Source organism: Scatophagus argus, chromosome 3 (assembly GCF_020382885.2).
Source record: "Scatophagus argus isolate fScaArg1 chromosome 3, fScaArg1.pri, whole genome shotgun sequence".
NCBI lineage: Eukaryota > Metazoa > Chordata > Actinopteri > Scatophagidae > Scatophagus > Scatophagus argus.
This window is the reverse complement of record NC_058495.1, coordinates 5,175,417-5,190,925: the sequence shown is the minus strand read 5'-3', so window position 1 is coordinate 5,190,925 and position 15,509 is coordinate 5,175,417. Positions and strand designations below refer to the sequence as shown.

The window sequence follows — 15,509 nt, the reverse complement described above, 5'->3', positions numbered from 1 at the left end:
AAGGGCTGTAGTGGCGTGTTTTCATAGTGTACTAACCACACTGAAAATAAAAATAAATAGGATACCACACTGTGGTTTTGCTACTTTAACTCAGATAGCCTCTTGTTCAAACATTATTAATGCTCAGCTCGTGTAAATTATTGTGTGATGTCGCAAAGCTGACTTGTTCTAAACAACACGTCGTGCGACCTTCCATCGCGGGTTGGTAGTTAACTAGCCGGTGTAGCAGTTAACTAACTAACCAACTAACCGGTAAGTAAGAATAATGAAACTAAAGTACTGCTTACAGTGGGAGATAATTATCTCCCCGGTAGTAACTGAGTATTCTATTTACATATCCTTTCACAGGATAATTATTTACGACTTACTTTTTGGGCCACTAGTGTGCATATTACGGGCAGTAGGGAGAGTTTGACACAGAGACACTCATTAGCAGATTACCGCAGTAGTAGGTACCATGACAACGAGGGCTCGTGCGTCTTAAGGATAATGCTGCTCTCTGATTGGCTAAACGCGTAGGGCACAAAGTCCGTCAAGCAGGTATCACAGTGCCACTCATTTACCGCGTTCTCACTTGTACGAAAAGCAGAAGATGCATAACTGAGTAATGTGGGGCGATTCAAACAGGTAAGTGGTCAACCAATGCAGTTTTCACCGGAAACTATTGCCTTGTGTTCAGGTAGTTTAAAACAACCCTTTATTAGACAGTTTAGTTAAAATCGTGTTTTCTTCTGACGTTAATCCAAGAAGTGAATCTATAGCCCACTGAAGTAAAGGTATGGACGTAATGGTGATTTAAACTACTTTTATTCAGTGACTAAATCCCTGTTTTTAATAGCTTCTGTTGCTACATGAAGATTATCTCTTCATATTTGAGTATAGTATACATAAAGCCAAGTTGAGGTAGGCTAATAAATGTGTTAATTTGCTAACGTTACAGTAGGTCTGTTTTCGTAATAGGCGGTTTCCATGTTAGTTTTAGCTGTCTTTTAGGACTGAAGTAAAAGTCTTGCAAATGCAAATTATTCGATGGATGTTTTGTATATCTTGTAGAGACTGTATCCGGGGCAGATAATCTTTATACGTTTATATAGTTGATATAGTACAAATATAGTATGAATATAGTTGAACAGGTAGAATCTGAAGGCAGCGGGTTGGAAGCCAGTGAGGGAGAACAGTGATGTTTTCACATGTAATCCCCTTCAGCATTAAGGATAATAAAACTTTGCCCAGTTGCTCTTTTATAGCGGCAATCAAAAACTGCAACCATGTTGCTAGACATCCGTTTTTTTTTTCGGTAGTCGCCCTTATTTTCACAGCTTTATCTATACAGAGATAACATCATATTGTATTCTCATCAGTGTTTACGATGTCCTTTCACTGAAAGTTGTCTACTGGGCTAATGACTAACTACAGTCTTATTCGTTTTATAGTTTCGCTATGAGAAAAGGAAAACCCAAGTCAAAAAACACACTTAACAGCACAGGAACTATATAATAGTTTAAAAAAGGATCACCCAAAATCTATAGTTTTAGAGTTTAGAATACTCTAGTAGTATACTACAAAATGTTTATTTTTTCTACTTCCACGCCACTTTTGTTATTTGCATCCGATCGATCAAGATTGTGTTGGGTTAAAACAGTGAATGTTATCTCAGAGTTTCTGCTGTTTCTCAGATTCATATCCTGACCTACATGCAGCAGGGCGGATGGGCATATTTACATAATGGCCTGGTGATAGGGGCTTTAAAATTTTACAGGGATGAAATGACACAGCAAAGCATGAGCAGTGAACAGGAGTGTTTTTGTGCCTCTCGGGTCTATCTGGTTGCCCCTTCCCTCTCAGGTGCTGAAACTTATCCAAAAGTGAATTTCTTTTCATCAGGGTCAAACAGAGGTGCCTTGATACAACATTTCCAGCTCTATTTCTACCATTCCTACAGGAAACTTAAATCTATTTATTCTCTAAAATGTATCTGTTCTGGTAGAAAGCTCACTCTTGAATTACTGTGAAACAACTGCTCTCTGTATTTCTAATGCACCATTAGGAAGATGCTTTTATCCAAAGGGTCTCATACTGCCAGATTAGTGCCTACGTTTTAGCATCCCCAGGAGAGGAATAATCCCCAACCATGGTATAACAGTTTTTCACCACCTAAGATTAATACACCTAAATGAATAATGTCCCAATACTGTTACAGTAAGACAACATTGTCAAACTGGATATCATATGTCTGTCAGGAGATTGTTGCTGCTGCCCTCCACTCCCTCTGAAACTGATCCGGTTGAGGAAGATTAGGAGTGGCATTTGTGCTGTAATCTGAGTCACATGCAGCAAGAGGACTAGTTCGATATCTGTCAGAAATACACTAAGCTATGATACCCTGTCATTCCCTAAGAGCAAGCCTGTGTCCTGTCATCAGAAAGCTAGTGTTCATGTAAAACACACACACACACACACACAGGCGTACACAAACTGTTACATGTTGATGAAATTATTTTAAAAACTTGTTTTGCGCTCTAAAATGAGTCAGCTATTGAAAACACAGTTGCTTTCATAAGTTTTGTTATCAAAAAAATCAGACCATGAAGGACGCAAAACTAATTCAGACATTTTGGTGTAAATCTCTTATTGTTTTTTGTATTAAAATAGTTGTGGTTCTGTAGCAGCTGATCTTGAAGTGATGGATGTAGAGGATTGGCCAGGAAAAATTCAGTGCATCAGCAGCAATGATTTCCTAAAATACTTAATTTTCAACACTATTAAATTCACTTATAAATTATAGCTTTATTATGGTGGCTTTGAGTTTCTCTTGTGATACCTTTCTCAAGAGCTCTGGAAGAGCATGTAATAAGTCTGTGCCAACCACTGAACCCATTTGTTGTTCTTTAATTGCATAATGAGGTACAAAGTCTACAATTGCACTAGTCATGCTGCAGTTTTATAGCATTATGATGACACACAGATTCTTGCGCAGTATATTATAAATCTTTATCAAAGTATCCAACCCTGCATAGCCCAGCCACCATGTAGGTCATGTTTACAGAATAGGCTAATAAACATTAAAGTTACCCAGAGCAAATTTTAATCTTAATTTGGTAGTAACCAAACCAAAGTTTAAATTCCCTTAAAGGCTTGAAGATTGTCATATAGCAATAAATCAGATATAATCAGTGTTCTTGAAATATATGTTGATGCTTTTACAGACAGTCCAGTCAGAAAATACAAAATGTTGTGTTCAGTTTTAAAGGGACAGTTCACCCCAAAATCAAAATTTATAACTTCGTAACACCATTTCACTTCCATCTGTCATTGAAGTCCAGGTGTATAATTTACTCCAAAAATCATATTTTACCTACTGCAGACTAATGGCTGTATGGAAGATCTAAAATCCTGTGGAGGAACAAGCTAAACTGTAATTCTAACTCACCATGTATTGCCTTTTCACAGAGCGATAGAACAATCTGTGCCACTAACTCCAGATAAATAGAGCACTAAGATGCCCAAAAGCGATACCTGGCCAGGTGGCACTGGATTGGAGACGATGATCAGCATGGATAGTGCTGGCAGCTGTGACAGTGTTGTCAGCGCCAATTCTGGCTTTGTAAGTTACTTATTTACCCTCTTGAACCTGACGATCAAGCTCATTATACCAGACAACATGAAACAGTAAGCCAAAACCATGTAGGTAACACTGAGCTGAAACATAAAAGCAAAGGGATACATCTAGTTTCCCAGTTTTGTACATCTAGTTTCCCAGTTTTGTCTCTTTCTATAAGTGAATGGTTTAAACAACATTAAACATTTCAAAACTCAAAATGAGGCTGATTGTCAATTTTAATGTATGTCTCATCTCACTGTGGTATTTTTTTTACCAAAATGAAAGCCCTGCTTTTATGCAATACAGAGTGATGATAGTCTGGAGCACCTGTCTGCTGAAGAGAAAGCCTGTCTCATGTTTTTGGAGGAGACTATTGAGTCTTTGGATACTGAAGAGGATAGCGGATTGTCCAATGACGAACCTGACCAACTGCCCAACCCTGGCAACCTTGCTACCAAGCTGGCTAACTTGTCAGCCTCCATGAGCAAAACCAAGCTCAGCAGTGAGTTAATCTCTGGGCACAGATGCAGATTAAACTAAACAGCAGTCAATGAAATTCTCTGAAGAGAGATGCATTGTATCTCCAGTGACATGTGCTTGTTTCTCTTTCAGGTTCACAGAAAAATGCCTCTAAAGAAGCCATGAAGGAAAATGTTGACACCAAACCCACGCAGACCTACCTGGTTCCTACACCTCTTGTTGTGGCAAGTAGCTCTCTGTGTTCTGTATCCAGTGCTAGGCCAGGTGTCCCTCCAGACAAAAACCTCTGCTCTCAGTCTCACTTTACTCCTTCAAGCAAAGGACCTGGTCGCAAACACAACCAGAACCCTGTTGCTACCCAGGAACCTTTAGAGGTTAATGTTGTGATACTACCTCCCACCAAAACCAGGGACTACTCAGTTAGGACAGCTGAAGGTCCTTTACCTAGAGGACCTCTGTCCTATGATGCACTTGTCCACCTGCGGAGGAGTGCCTCCACAAAGAAGACGCCTTTATGTCCCACAATTGATCATACTATAGACTCGGACAAGCACCTTCCCGTTAGAATGGATGGTCTAAAGCCAAGATCTGACAAATCCCACTCAGATGTTTCTACGTCTAAGACAAGTCCTCCAGTTGTGCCCCCTAAACCCAAAAAGATTCCTGTCAACATATCAGTGAAAACACAAAACGAAGCATCCACAACATCAGACTCTTCCAACAGGATCACTCATGCAACAGACCCCAAGGTTGTGAGGCTGGAAGCTTTGCAGAAACTGGGCCTCTTGAAAGATCAAGAGTCAGAAAATGAGACATTAGCCCCACTGCCTCCCCCTAAATCTAACTCCTCTTTGAACACAACACCAAACAAATTCACAAGAGGCCCATCAAATGCTAATCCATCAAGAAGCCCATCATTTTGTTATTCTCAAGTGCCCTCAGAGCCCAAGAATAGGCCTCTGCAGAGCAGTGCCAGTTTTCATCACGTCTCCAGAAATGCACAGCCGCCTGTGTCTGTAACTCATCCTCAATCCAATGGGTTAAAAGCATCTGGTCTGGAGCAAACCGCTACCCTGGACAACCACAGAAATGGCGAAAACTGTCCTGACCCGAAACACATCACAGTCACCACCTCAGTGAAGACCACTGCTGCAGTTCAGCCTCTACCCCACAACAACCCAAACTCAGTCAAATACACTGCAATGGTAGTTCCAGGTATGGGAACTGATCGAAAAGAAGCACTCAGAAAGCTTGGACTGCTCAAAGACTAAAACAGATGAACAGCAGATGTTCCGCTTGCATAAATGCAGTGCTAAGAAAGAGTTCAAGATGACCATCAGCTTAAAGAGTCAGAGCATTAAGCGGGAACTTGGCACTCAGCACATTGGCAAACAAAACAAGAGGATGAAGAAGAAGAAAAGAAGGACAATACCAGCACTTTTAGCTTAGCTCTTGAGAGCATTTTTTTTCCAACTGTTCTTCTGTTAGGCATGACTTGATCAGCTACAGCATGACTTCAAATCATATATATGCATATGAGAAAAATGGAAGCAGTTTGAACATCAGTATAGTGTTTAAGTAATAGTCTTCACTTCTACATCTCAGCATTGGGTTGTTGAATTTTTTACAAACACTTTTATGCAAAGACACAAATTTATGTCTAGAAGAAATAATGTGTCCTGTGTAAGAAGCCTTAGCTTACACATTTTCAAATGGATGGTATTCTAATGAAACAAGTCATATTGTGGCTTTACATTAATCTTTTTCCTTCCCCATTATAATTGTAAGGAACATGCTTCTCCACTGTACTTCTACTTAAAGGAAACATCAACCCCCTCATTTGTACTTGATTGTTTCATATTCACAGATGTGCCTATAAGTGGATTGTTGAGTACAGTCCTTGGAGCAATCAGTTAATGCAGCTCAAAATTATTGTAAAACCAAATTTTGAAAGTATTTCGGGGTGATTTTTCAGTGTTTTCTAATCTTTAGTAGTTACCAGCACTACATTACTCCTGAGATTTGATGAAAACATAACTTAGTGATTTGTTTGCTACTTAATGCAGTACACATAGTTTAGTTTGCTTATAAAAATGTAACTGCCTTCATTGTCTAAATACTGGAGATGTTCATACAGAATGAAAAACAATGATAATGTGGTTATTTTTACCTGCTCTTTTCCATTTTCATAAATATCCGTGAAAATAAAGAAGCGTGTATTTTATATATTATGTATTCTTATCTTTATCCTCACGTTTAAACACAGTATTACACCTAACTTCAGTGTGAATTATGAAGCTTAGTTTCTAAAAACTGTTACCACTCCATATAGACTGACTTGCGATTGGAAATGTGAGCCATTCTTGAAGGTTTTTTTCAGACTGAACTGCTGAATAACATCCCACAGAGTTAGTGTGGCACAAAGAAGTCAAGTAATTCACTTAAACCTGGACATTGGCTTTACGTCTCTGCTCCATCAAACACTCCACTAACACAATAGACTGTCAGTCACTACTCATCTTACGCACCACTCTAGCAATGAGAAAGCCTGCTCAGCTGTTCTTCCATTATCCCATTATCTTGAGCTCAACCTCCGTGTGAACGTAGCAGACCAGTCTTATCCTTTCTGTGTTTTGTGGATATCCCTTGCATGTAAGACTTCTAATTTCTCCCACTGACTTATCTGAATGGCTGGGCATTCGTTATGCAACAGCCTTAAAGCCAGTGAATAAGTGTGTGGTTGACTATTGGAAGGGACGATAACAATTTCCTTTTGTCGTGTTATCTCTCAGTAAGTCAAGGGGCTCGTCTAATGGGCCAGTATCTGTGTCTAGTATGACTACGTGCAGGCAAATAAGGGTGTCAAATTTTGAAACTGACACGGCTCTCTGCCGGTCAAGTAATATTAAACAATGGGTGAAGAAATCAGGCCATAGGCTAAAGTTAGAAATGCGATACAGGTACAGAAAGTGAGCTGCGGAAGGGATTGAGTTCATCAGTAGAGATAAAAATGCAGCTACAGCATTTGAGATGTTAAAAGGTGCAAAAATCAAGCCACAGACAGATACATTTTGCAGATCTGTTGCAACAAAACAAATTTATGCAACCTTTCCACATCTATGTCAAACTACATTTTCATGAACCACAGATTCTCATGCAAAAATGAAGTTCTCTCATCTTTGTTGGGCTTAAAAGGTCCAGTGTGTAGGATTTATAATCACCTCACACTAGAATGAATTGTTGTGTTCTTATAGAGGGAGCAGCTTCTCTTGTGTCTACCATTCACCTCCATGTTTCTACAGTAACACAGAATGCGCAAACCAAACACTGGTTGTCAAGAGGGCCTTTCATGTGTTTAACACTCAGTATAGGTTCTCCAACAACCCTGAAAAGGCAGGGTGAGGGGAGTGGTATTGAGTTGGTTGAAACCTGCAACCTCATCACTGGAGGCCACCAAATCCAACAAACTGGACTTTTAAAGTCACACTGTTGATCCTCAAAGTCACGTGCAACATGAGTCAGCAACTGTCTGCTGCCAGTGAGCAATGCTGACTTGACAACATATGACTCATCCATTTTTTGTGACACTACAGCCTGGTCTGACAAGTTGTTGACTGAGATCTTATTTCTGTTTACTGTTCACAACACATTCGGCATGCGCTGGGGAGGTTTGCAGCCGAGTGTGAAGCAGTTGGGATGGGAATCAGCACCTCCAAATCCGAGGCCATGGTTCTTGACCGGAAAAAGCTGGTCTGTCCCCTCCAGGTTGGAGGAGAGCTCCTGCCTCAAGTGGAGGAGTTTAAATATCTCGGGGTCTTGTTCACGAGTGAGGGAAGATGGGAGCGTGACAGAGAGATCTCGGATACAAGCGGCTGAAATGAGCTTCCTCCGCAGGGTGGCGGGGCGCTCCCTTAGGGGTAGGGTGAGGAGCTCTGTTACCCGGGAGGAGCTCGGAGTAGAGCCGCTGCTCCTCCACATTGAGAGGAGCCAGTTTAGGTGGCTTGGGCATCTGTTTTGGATGCCTCCTGGGGAGATGTTCCAGGCATGCCCACTGGGAGGAGGCCCAGAGAAAGACTCAGAACACGCTGGAGGGACTATGTCACTCGGCTGGCCTGGGAATACCTTGGGGTCTGCCCGGAAGAGCTGGAGGAAGTGTCTGGGGAGAGGGAAATCTGGGTATCCCTGCTCAAGCTGCTGCCCCCGCGAAATGTTTTTTTGTTTGCTTGCTTTTTTTAAGTAAAGGAAATCACCCACTTAATGAATAAATTATTTTATTTGATCTATTCAGTAGCAGCTGCAGCTAAATGTTATCAAAGGAATGGGTTAAAATTCTGGTTTACAATAAACAATAGTGAAATACACAAGAAGTTAAATATTATAGAAGCTGAACTTTGAATCTCACTGAAGTTTTGATACAGGGCAAGAATTCAAGGGAGATATCATACAAAATGTAGGTAGTATTTCGTTCAAAACAAGCATTCAACATGAGATTTATAACACATGGTACAAATGGACTTGTAATTTCAACAAAAAGTGCAAATAGCAGTGGTTATCAAATGTATAGTTTTAATTATTAATTATATACTTTATGTGATCAGTCACAGTTTACAAAGACAGGTGATGATGAGGTGAGTTCATGTAGGTTCAGTCTTTTTAAATCCCCTCATTATGGATGTGAGATTTGCTTTTTTTGCGCTTCACCTTACCATTGGACACCGGGACATCTAATGACTCCAGGCGGAAGGGCCGTGAGCCAACAGGCGGGTTTGTGGTGGAGCCACTCACAGTGAGGTGGGCCGCCCCGTTAACCAGGGGAGGAGAGTGGATGGCTGAAGGAGAGGAGCTTCATCAGATGGGTAAAATCAGAATAGAAAAATGTCTATATTTTCATTAGTTTGGCATTGTGACTGCTGCAGATAGTCTCAATTGTAGTTTTTATCATTTTTTGATCTTGAGTATTGAAATTCCATATTTTGGATAAAATGCAAATAAAGATGCTCAGAGCATTAAATCACTGTCATTGACTTGTTTTCTATATTGCTAAATCACTTATTTTGCAACTATTAACTGGTCACTGTGTCTTTTTGTTCAAATTTGATTGTCTCAGCTTGATTAATTGCTCCCATTTAAAAAACTGATGAACACATAGAATAATGACAAGCTGCAGATATATCACAGCGAGCAGAGCATGAAGAGACATCATTTTGCTCTATGGTCTAGTTAAGAAGTCTCCAGGTCTTACCGTGTCCCTTGGCAGCTTCACGTCCCAGTAGCTGGCTTGCTCTTTTTGACTTGAAGTAGCTGCTGGCGATGTTCTCGCTGTCACTGCGGTCCAGCATTTCCTTGTACCTGTCCTCCTCCACTTGCTAAAAACACACAGGGATAAGGCTGAACAACAGTGTTTCAGTGTGCGTAGAAAGTGTGTGCAAAAGATGATGCATGGAACATAAACACACCATGAATGGATCGCCAACATCAGCAGCCGAACCTCTGCGGGCTGGAAGTTTTGGAGCCACTGCTATGAGAGAGAAAGAAAGTGAGATAATATGCAGGGGAATCAGTCCACAAAACATATCAAGGCATTACAATCCCACAAGCCACATCAGTGTTAAAAATAATCATCTTTTAACAGTAAGTCTGTTTTTTTATATGTCAAGTTGTACCTGAAGGTAGTGTTGTTTTCTGCACCATCACATCTGGCAGCCTCCAGGTGGCGCTGTCCTCATCCCAGACAGCTTCTTTCTTCAAGCGGTCCAGGTTGCTGTAGTTGCAGTCACGCCGCACCAGGGGCACCATGCGTTCCAACAGGCTGTGCAGTAACTGGCCCTCCCTCTCCAGCCGCCGGATAGCTGCCAGGTAGTCATTCCTCTCCACCTCAAACTCTGCCTGCAGGTCACGGATCTCCAGTTTGGCTGCTTTCAGCTGTCACAACAGGTGGATGTAGTTATGCTTGAATGGCAGGGCATATGATTCAGCACTGAAAGCTTCAACACTGCAGTTTTGGTTTCATATTATACAGCACTATTTGGCGATAGCCTTGTACAATTTTTGTTGTTGTTGTAAGCACTAATTGCTGTGGTATTTGGGGCTGCTCTGATGTGCAAAAATATACCAGTCAGTCCAGGAAGACAGGAACTTCCTAATTCTCTGGGTTTAAAGCTAACATAAGAAAAAAAAACTTTTCCTATTAATGATAGTAACAGCAGCAAATATGTTGAGAACTTTGGGCCAGTTAGGACTGATTGGCCAGTCCGAGTATACTTTTAGTCATTATCATGTGAACCATGAGGAGCAACAACATGGAAAAGACAACATATTTTCAGAACAGTGAAAATATTTTACAATTTAACAATTGCATCAGCAACTTACTGCTGCTTTAATACTCTTGTCACTTGCCAAATCCATTTTCCAACATTGCTCCAGACCTATAATTGTCTGTCCCTTTGAGACTGCTGACCCACCTTGCCTTGGACCTTGACCAACACTTGGCTTTTGGCATGAACCTCTTCCTGTATAGAGTTGTAGACATTCAACAGCACATTTTCACTCTCCTCACTGTTCTCTGACAGAGCACAGATAAGCTGGACTTTTCTCTGGTCAGCAAGGTTCTTCCTCTGCCGGTGCCTCTGCTGCAGCTCCTTGTTCCTGGCCTGCTCCCCTCCCACCACCTCCTGTTCCAGCTGCTTCAGTCTAGGAAGAAATTAATGGTCTGACTTTAAATTAAAGTCAGAATGCCTCAAACTATATTATAACAGTATATTATTCAAACTATATGACAGCAACAGCGAATTGTTTTTGTCAGCACACTGCACACTCATAACCTATGGGAAACTCTAATATACAGCAAGAATTCTATAGCTGAAAAAAAAAAACATATGGTAGTAATTTCTATATATGACATTGTTTTTTTGTTTTGTTTTTTTCATAAAGCTAGTTTATGCAGCAGCATGCTCCAAATCATAGTCATTGATGTCAAGACACAACACAAAACACAACATAAGCAATCAGCCTTGATGGGGACACCTTTGTTTTGTCTTTAATTTTTTTATATTTTATGAATTTATTATTGTGGGGTCATATTGTGATAGATAACTGAAATCATACTGAAGATGATGTTTTAGCACAAATACTAATATATCTGAAATGAGCTAATACAAGCACCGTTACTACATAAAATACCCTTCAGGCATTGCTGTTCAGTCACTGTGTTCACAGTAAAGTGTGAGGCCGTTATGCGCCACACGCCGTGCACAATGTTGGAAAGACAAGCAAAGACCTTTATCATGAAAAACAACCATTGCTGATGGTTGTTTGTGTGAGTGAAATGTGTGCACACAGACCTTTCCAGTACATGTTCCTGGTCCAGAGGTCCTTCAGTGGTGATGTCAGGTGAGTCTCCGAGCCCGTCTCCATCTAGATCCTTTTGGACCCCGACTGCTGCACAAGGCACAGCAGGCTGGCTCACCAACATGAGGAAATAACACCCAATACATCTCTGATCATCCATAGTTCCATTTTCATGCCAGACATCATTTCAAGCAGTTGTTGCCTGAAGCTGTGGATACTTTTGGGACAATAACCATGTTCCAAACATGTTCTGAATGAATAGTATTTAATGATAGAAGGTGTTAGTGAACAGTACCTCAGTGAGGGAAGAGTCTCCGGGTGTACTGTGACACATGGGTTCAGTGCTGTGGCAGAGCTCTTCCTCAGTGACCTGTATCGTACAGCTCGAGCTCGCTGATGCTAGGAAGCAGGAAAATCCAAACAGAGTCAGTATACAGGGGCAGACACAACTCTTCGTAAGAGTCCTTGTTGTTCTGTTATGCAATCTTATACAACAACTTTGCTAATGTTTAGTTTCTGCTCAGACTTTGACAGGAATGTTGACTCACTAAACCTCTTTGAAAGAATAATGAGCATTGCAATAAGTTTATTGTCTACTCACAAGGTTCTTTGTTAAGGGCAGATGATTTTCTGTTCGTATTCTTTAGGACAGAGCTCCCCCTGCTGGCACGAGCCTTCTCCAGATCAAAAAGCTTGGATTCATAGGAAGAGCGGAGGGCAGTTATGTCCTCCTGCAGCTTTGCTTTGGATTCCTGCTCCGCATTATACTCAGCCTGCAACTTGGCCAGCCTCCGTTCGTACTCCTGTTGAGAGAGTAGAATACAGACTCATTAATCACCCGGTTCTTACACAATGCATGTAGAGATGTGAAGTGATGTAGTATGGGAACAGTCTGTAGTTGCCTCTTTAATCTTCTCCTTCTCTGCCTCTGTGGTGCTAGACTGTGGCCTTGAAGGAACAGCGGGAGATGCTTCATCCTGACCAGCCAGCAGAGCTGCATAATAAACAAAAAGAACAAAAAGCAGGGGTTGTTTCTTTTTAGCAATACAGGTTATAAAAATTATTTCACAATGAAGCAAATGAAACAAAACTCAGTGACTACATTTAAAACTTTTGGCAAAATTCAAATTAAAAGATCGTTTTTCTTCCTATCAAAGAGACTGGTCACAAAATATGTCACTTACACGCAAGATTAGTCGAGCCCAGCTGACCCGAGATGAGGGCCCGCAACTTTTTAATCTCCTCCTGATACTCTCGGAGCAGAGCATCCTTGGGGTCCTCATTGATACGTGGCCTGTTCTGAATGCTTTTGGCTCGGTTGGCATAGCGCAGCGTGCTCAGGCTTTCCTCATAGTTGTTGTCTGCAGGAGAGAGACAGGCGATCATCAAGGTGCGTGTGTTTCCTCCCAGAGAGTCCTGCAGCAGTCTGGTCAGCTTGGAGTCCCGGTAGGGGATGTATTTAGAGCGTCCGTCCACCAGTGCAGAGATGACGTTCCCCAGGGCCGAGAGGGAGAGGTTGATCTTGGTGGCCTCGCGGAGTCGCTCACCGGTAGCACCGGTTTTAGACTGACGTTCGCTTCCTGCCAGGTCTACAAGGTTGAGTTTACCTGCTCGTAGATGGTCCTGACCAGATGCATCTGAAAATGTGGGGAGGAAAGGGGAACGTAGAGAAAATGCAGCTTTTAAGTTTCTGTACACACATTCCATTAAAAAAATCCCTGAAATCCTAAAACTGTTAAAGAAAATAACTATTGGCAATGCATTTCTTAGTCTTATTGTCTCAACTATAGCTTTTGGTAGCCTCAATGCAGACATAGCTGGTCACACTATTCATTATTTCTGTGTGTCATGTGCCAAAGATTTACTTAGTACTTTTACTGATTCTTATGCCTTATTATTTATGTATTCTTTTTGGATTTCGTGATTTCTTGTGTTCTTCTGATTAGACTGGCCATCTCTGTTCAGCACTTTGTTGTTTTTAATGCATTCCATAAATAAAAATACCTGACCTGAGTATTGTTTATCTGTGTGGGGTTTTTTTTTGCACCACCATTTAAAATCATACAAGGGGATAACAACGGCTATGATATCAGATGGTGGAAATGTTCTTGAGTGTTGAGCTGAACATTATGAGATGCGAGACGATAAACATGTTCCTGCAAGCAAGGGTTTAGATAAAAATGCCTTTATCGCAGACTGTAGCTATGTTTCAATCTGTTCTAGGTAATGTGTTGTTGTTGTGTGTGTGTTCACCTGTGCTGCAGATTTCTAAATGGATAGTGAAGATGGAGTGTGAGCGGGAGGAGTCTTTGTTCATCAGTGTGTAGCCCACTGCCCGGTTTCTCCAGCCTTGCTCCATGATCCTCTCACACTCCCCCACACTGTGCACAGTGTGCATGGAGAGGTCCCTCACATACACCCCATGCTCTGGATGCTCTTTCAGCTAAGCATTCATCAACCGCACAAAAAAACAAAGCACAAAACGAATCTGTCTCTTTGTTCAAACACCTTCAAGGAATCACGTAACTACTGTGCTTTTAAAGTCACCACGGCAACTTGTACAGTCTGAGAAACAGGTTTTATAATGTTTGTACTTAGACAAGAACAATAATCCTTTGTGCTTCTAACATTACACAGTACAGCTTGAAGTGTTTATTAAAACAACAGCTTACCTCCAATCTCTGCTTGGTGTCACTTCCCAAAAGGTCTCGGATTTCTTCATTGTAAATTTCCAAGTAGGAGGCCCTCACCAGGAATTTTGTATTCTCTGCACACTAGCTTGCACACAAAAAACACACAAGTAAAATTATTCTCTCTGAGCACACAAAGCTTAGACAAGTCTGGACAGAGATTAGAACTATGGGTCTATAACATGGATATGTTGCAACCTACCTGAATACTCTCAAAGATGTGTTCAAAGGCTCGTGGAATGACCCCCTTCTGGGCTGCAGGCTCAGACACTCCCTGCATGGTGAACGACTTCCCACTTCCAGTTTGTCCATAGGCAAAAATTGTACCATTGTATCCCTCTGTGACACCCTGTAAAAAAGGAAAATGTGGCCCAAATGACCTAATGACCTTGAAGTAGGCTTCAGTAGGCTTTGTTTTCATTTTTTTTTATGATCAGCACCTTGCTGACCTTTATAAGTGACTGACAGGAGACTGTTAAGTAAATAATGAGGTCTGTAGTCATTAGCAATAAGATATAGCCTATACTGTTGTTAGACAGAGGGTGTCCAGTGACCCGCATCCTACTTTTGTAATGCCTGGACCTCCACACTTTTCTGCTGTGTACACCGAAATCATCATCATCAACAACAACAAAAAGGAACTTACCTCAACCAGGGGATAGGAAATCTCATTGTACATCTGCTCAGTAGTTTGATCAATAAAGTAGGTCCCATCAAATGTGAACTGTTTGGGTGGCTCATCTGCTGCCCCAGGCTTCTCTATGAAGCACTGACAGCGGTGCAGGTCCATGGACAGCACCATCTTAGAGCAAAGAGCCTTCTCCCTGTCATTGAGTGGCCTGCACCTGACCACCACCTTCACTGACTCAGAGCCCATGTCTCAACAGTCACTCCGCAGCGGTTGGCTTGTACAGTAGACTATAGATAAAAGCAAGTGAAAACGTTCAATTCCGCTTAATAAATACCGTCACATGTTGTCTACAGACCTTAGCTACAGCAGGATCCTCATTAGCCAGCCTAAATAGTTCGATGACAAGCGCTAACGGTTAACGGCTAACTGACAATTCAAAAAAAATTTGGTTAAAGCAGACTAAACGACATCATGCACCAGATAACAACATACTCAAAGATGAAAAAAATCCAAGTTGAGTGGAAGCGGAGATATTTCCAGACACAGTGGTGACTGTCCTCGTCACGCACTGTTACAGGTTCTCTCTCATTCTGCTACTCCTCTCATGGCGTTTTGAAGTTGCTTGGCAACCATAAACAATCGTCGAGGGATGAAACTGCCCCATACTGGCGAACAGTTTGATCAGGAAGGAGTGACAACATAGCTGGCAGTAGGCTAACAGTAAGCGTAATAAAATACAATAAAATAAAAACAACTCATG

General features: G+C 41.5%; 2 protein-coding genes across 6 annotated transcripts; one reads left to right on the top strand and one right to left on the bottom strand.

The window, feature by feature from the left end:
- The first annotated feature begins 424 nt into the window (after positions 1-424).
- On the top strand, positions 425-5,910 carry zgc:158258 (uncharacterized protein LOC791186 homolog). Of its 2 annotated transcripts, XM_046382754.1 has the most exons (5): positions 425-627; positions 3,451-3,604; positions 3,908-4,103; positions 4,214-5,136; positions 5,248-5,910. In XM_046382754.1, exons 2-5 carry the CDS (start codon positions 3,500-3,502, stop codon positions 5,350-5,352), a joined length of 1,329 nt encoding a protein of 442 aa, XP_046238710.1. In that variant the 5' UTR covers positions 425-627; positions 3,451-3,499; the 3' UTR covers positions 5,353-5,910. The 2 variants fall into 2 exon arrangements, with proteins under 2 accessions (XP_046238710.1, XP_046238702.1); XM_046382746.1 differs by having other exon boundaries at positions 426-627; positions 4,214-5,910.
- A 2,431-nt stretch (positions 5,911-8,341) lies between these two features.
- On the bottom strand, positions 8,342-15,345 carry kif17 (kinesin family member 17). 4 transcript variants are annotated; one of them, XM_046382649.1, is made up of 15 exons: positions 15,242-15,332; positions 14,765-15,023; positions 14,321-14,467; positions 14,101-14,202; positions 13,682-13,871; positions 12,613-13,065; positions 12,331-12,422; positions 12,030-12,231; positions 11,724-11,827; positions 11,422-11,537; positions 10,543-10,771; positions 9,745-10,003; positions 9,538-9,599; positions 9,324-9,447; positions 8,342-8,910 (listed from the first exon to the last, which is right to left on the bottom strand). In XM_046382649.1, the coding sequence occupies exons 2-15, from the start codon at positions 14,993-14,995 to the stop codon at positions 8,735-8,737; spliced, it is 2,487 nt and encodes an 828-aa protein (XP_046238605.1). In that variant the 5' UTR covers positions 14,996-15,023; positions 15,242-15,332; the 3' UTR covers positions 8,342-8,734. The 4 variants fall into 4 exon arrangements, with proteins under 4 accessions (XP_046238605.1, XP_046238596.1, XP_046238614.1 ...); XM_046382640.1 differs by having other exon boundaries at positions 14,765-15,345; XM_046382658.1 differs by having other exon boundaries at positions 9,538-9,596; positions 14,765-15,345.
- Between the last annotated feature and the right edge of the window lie 164 nt (positions 15,346-15,509).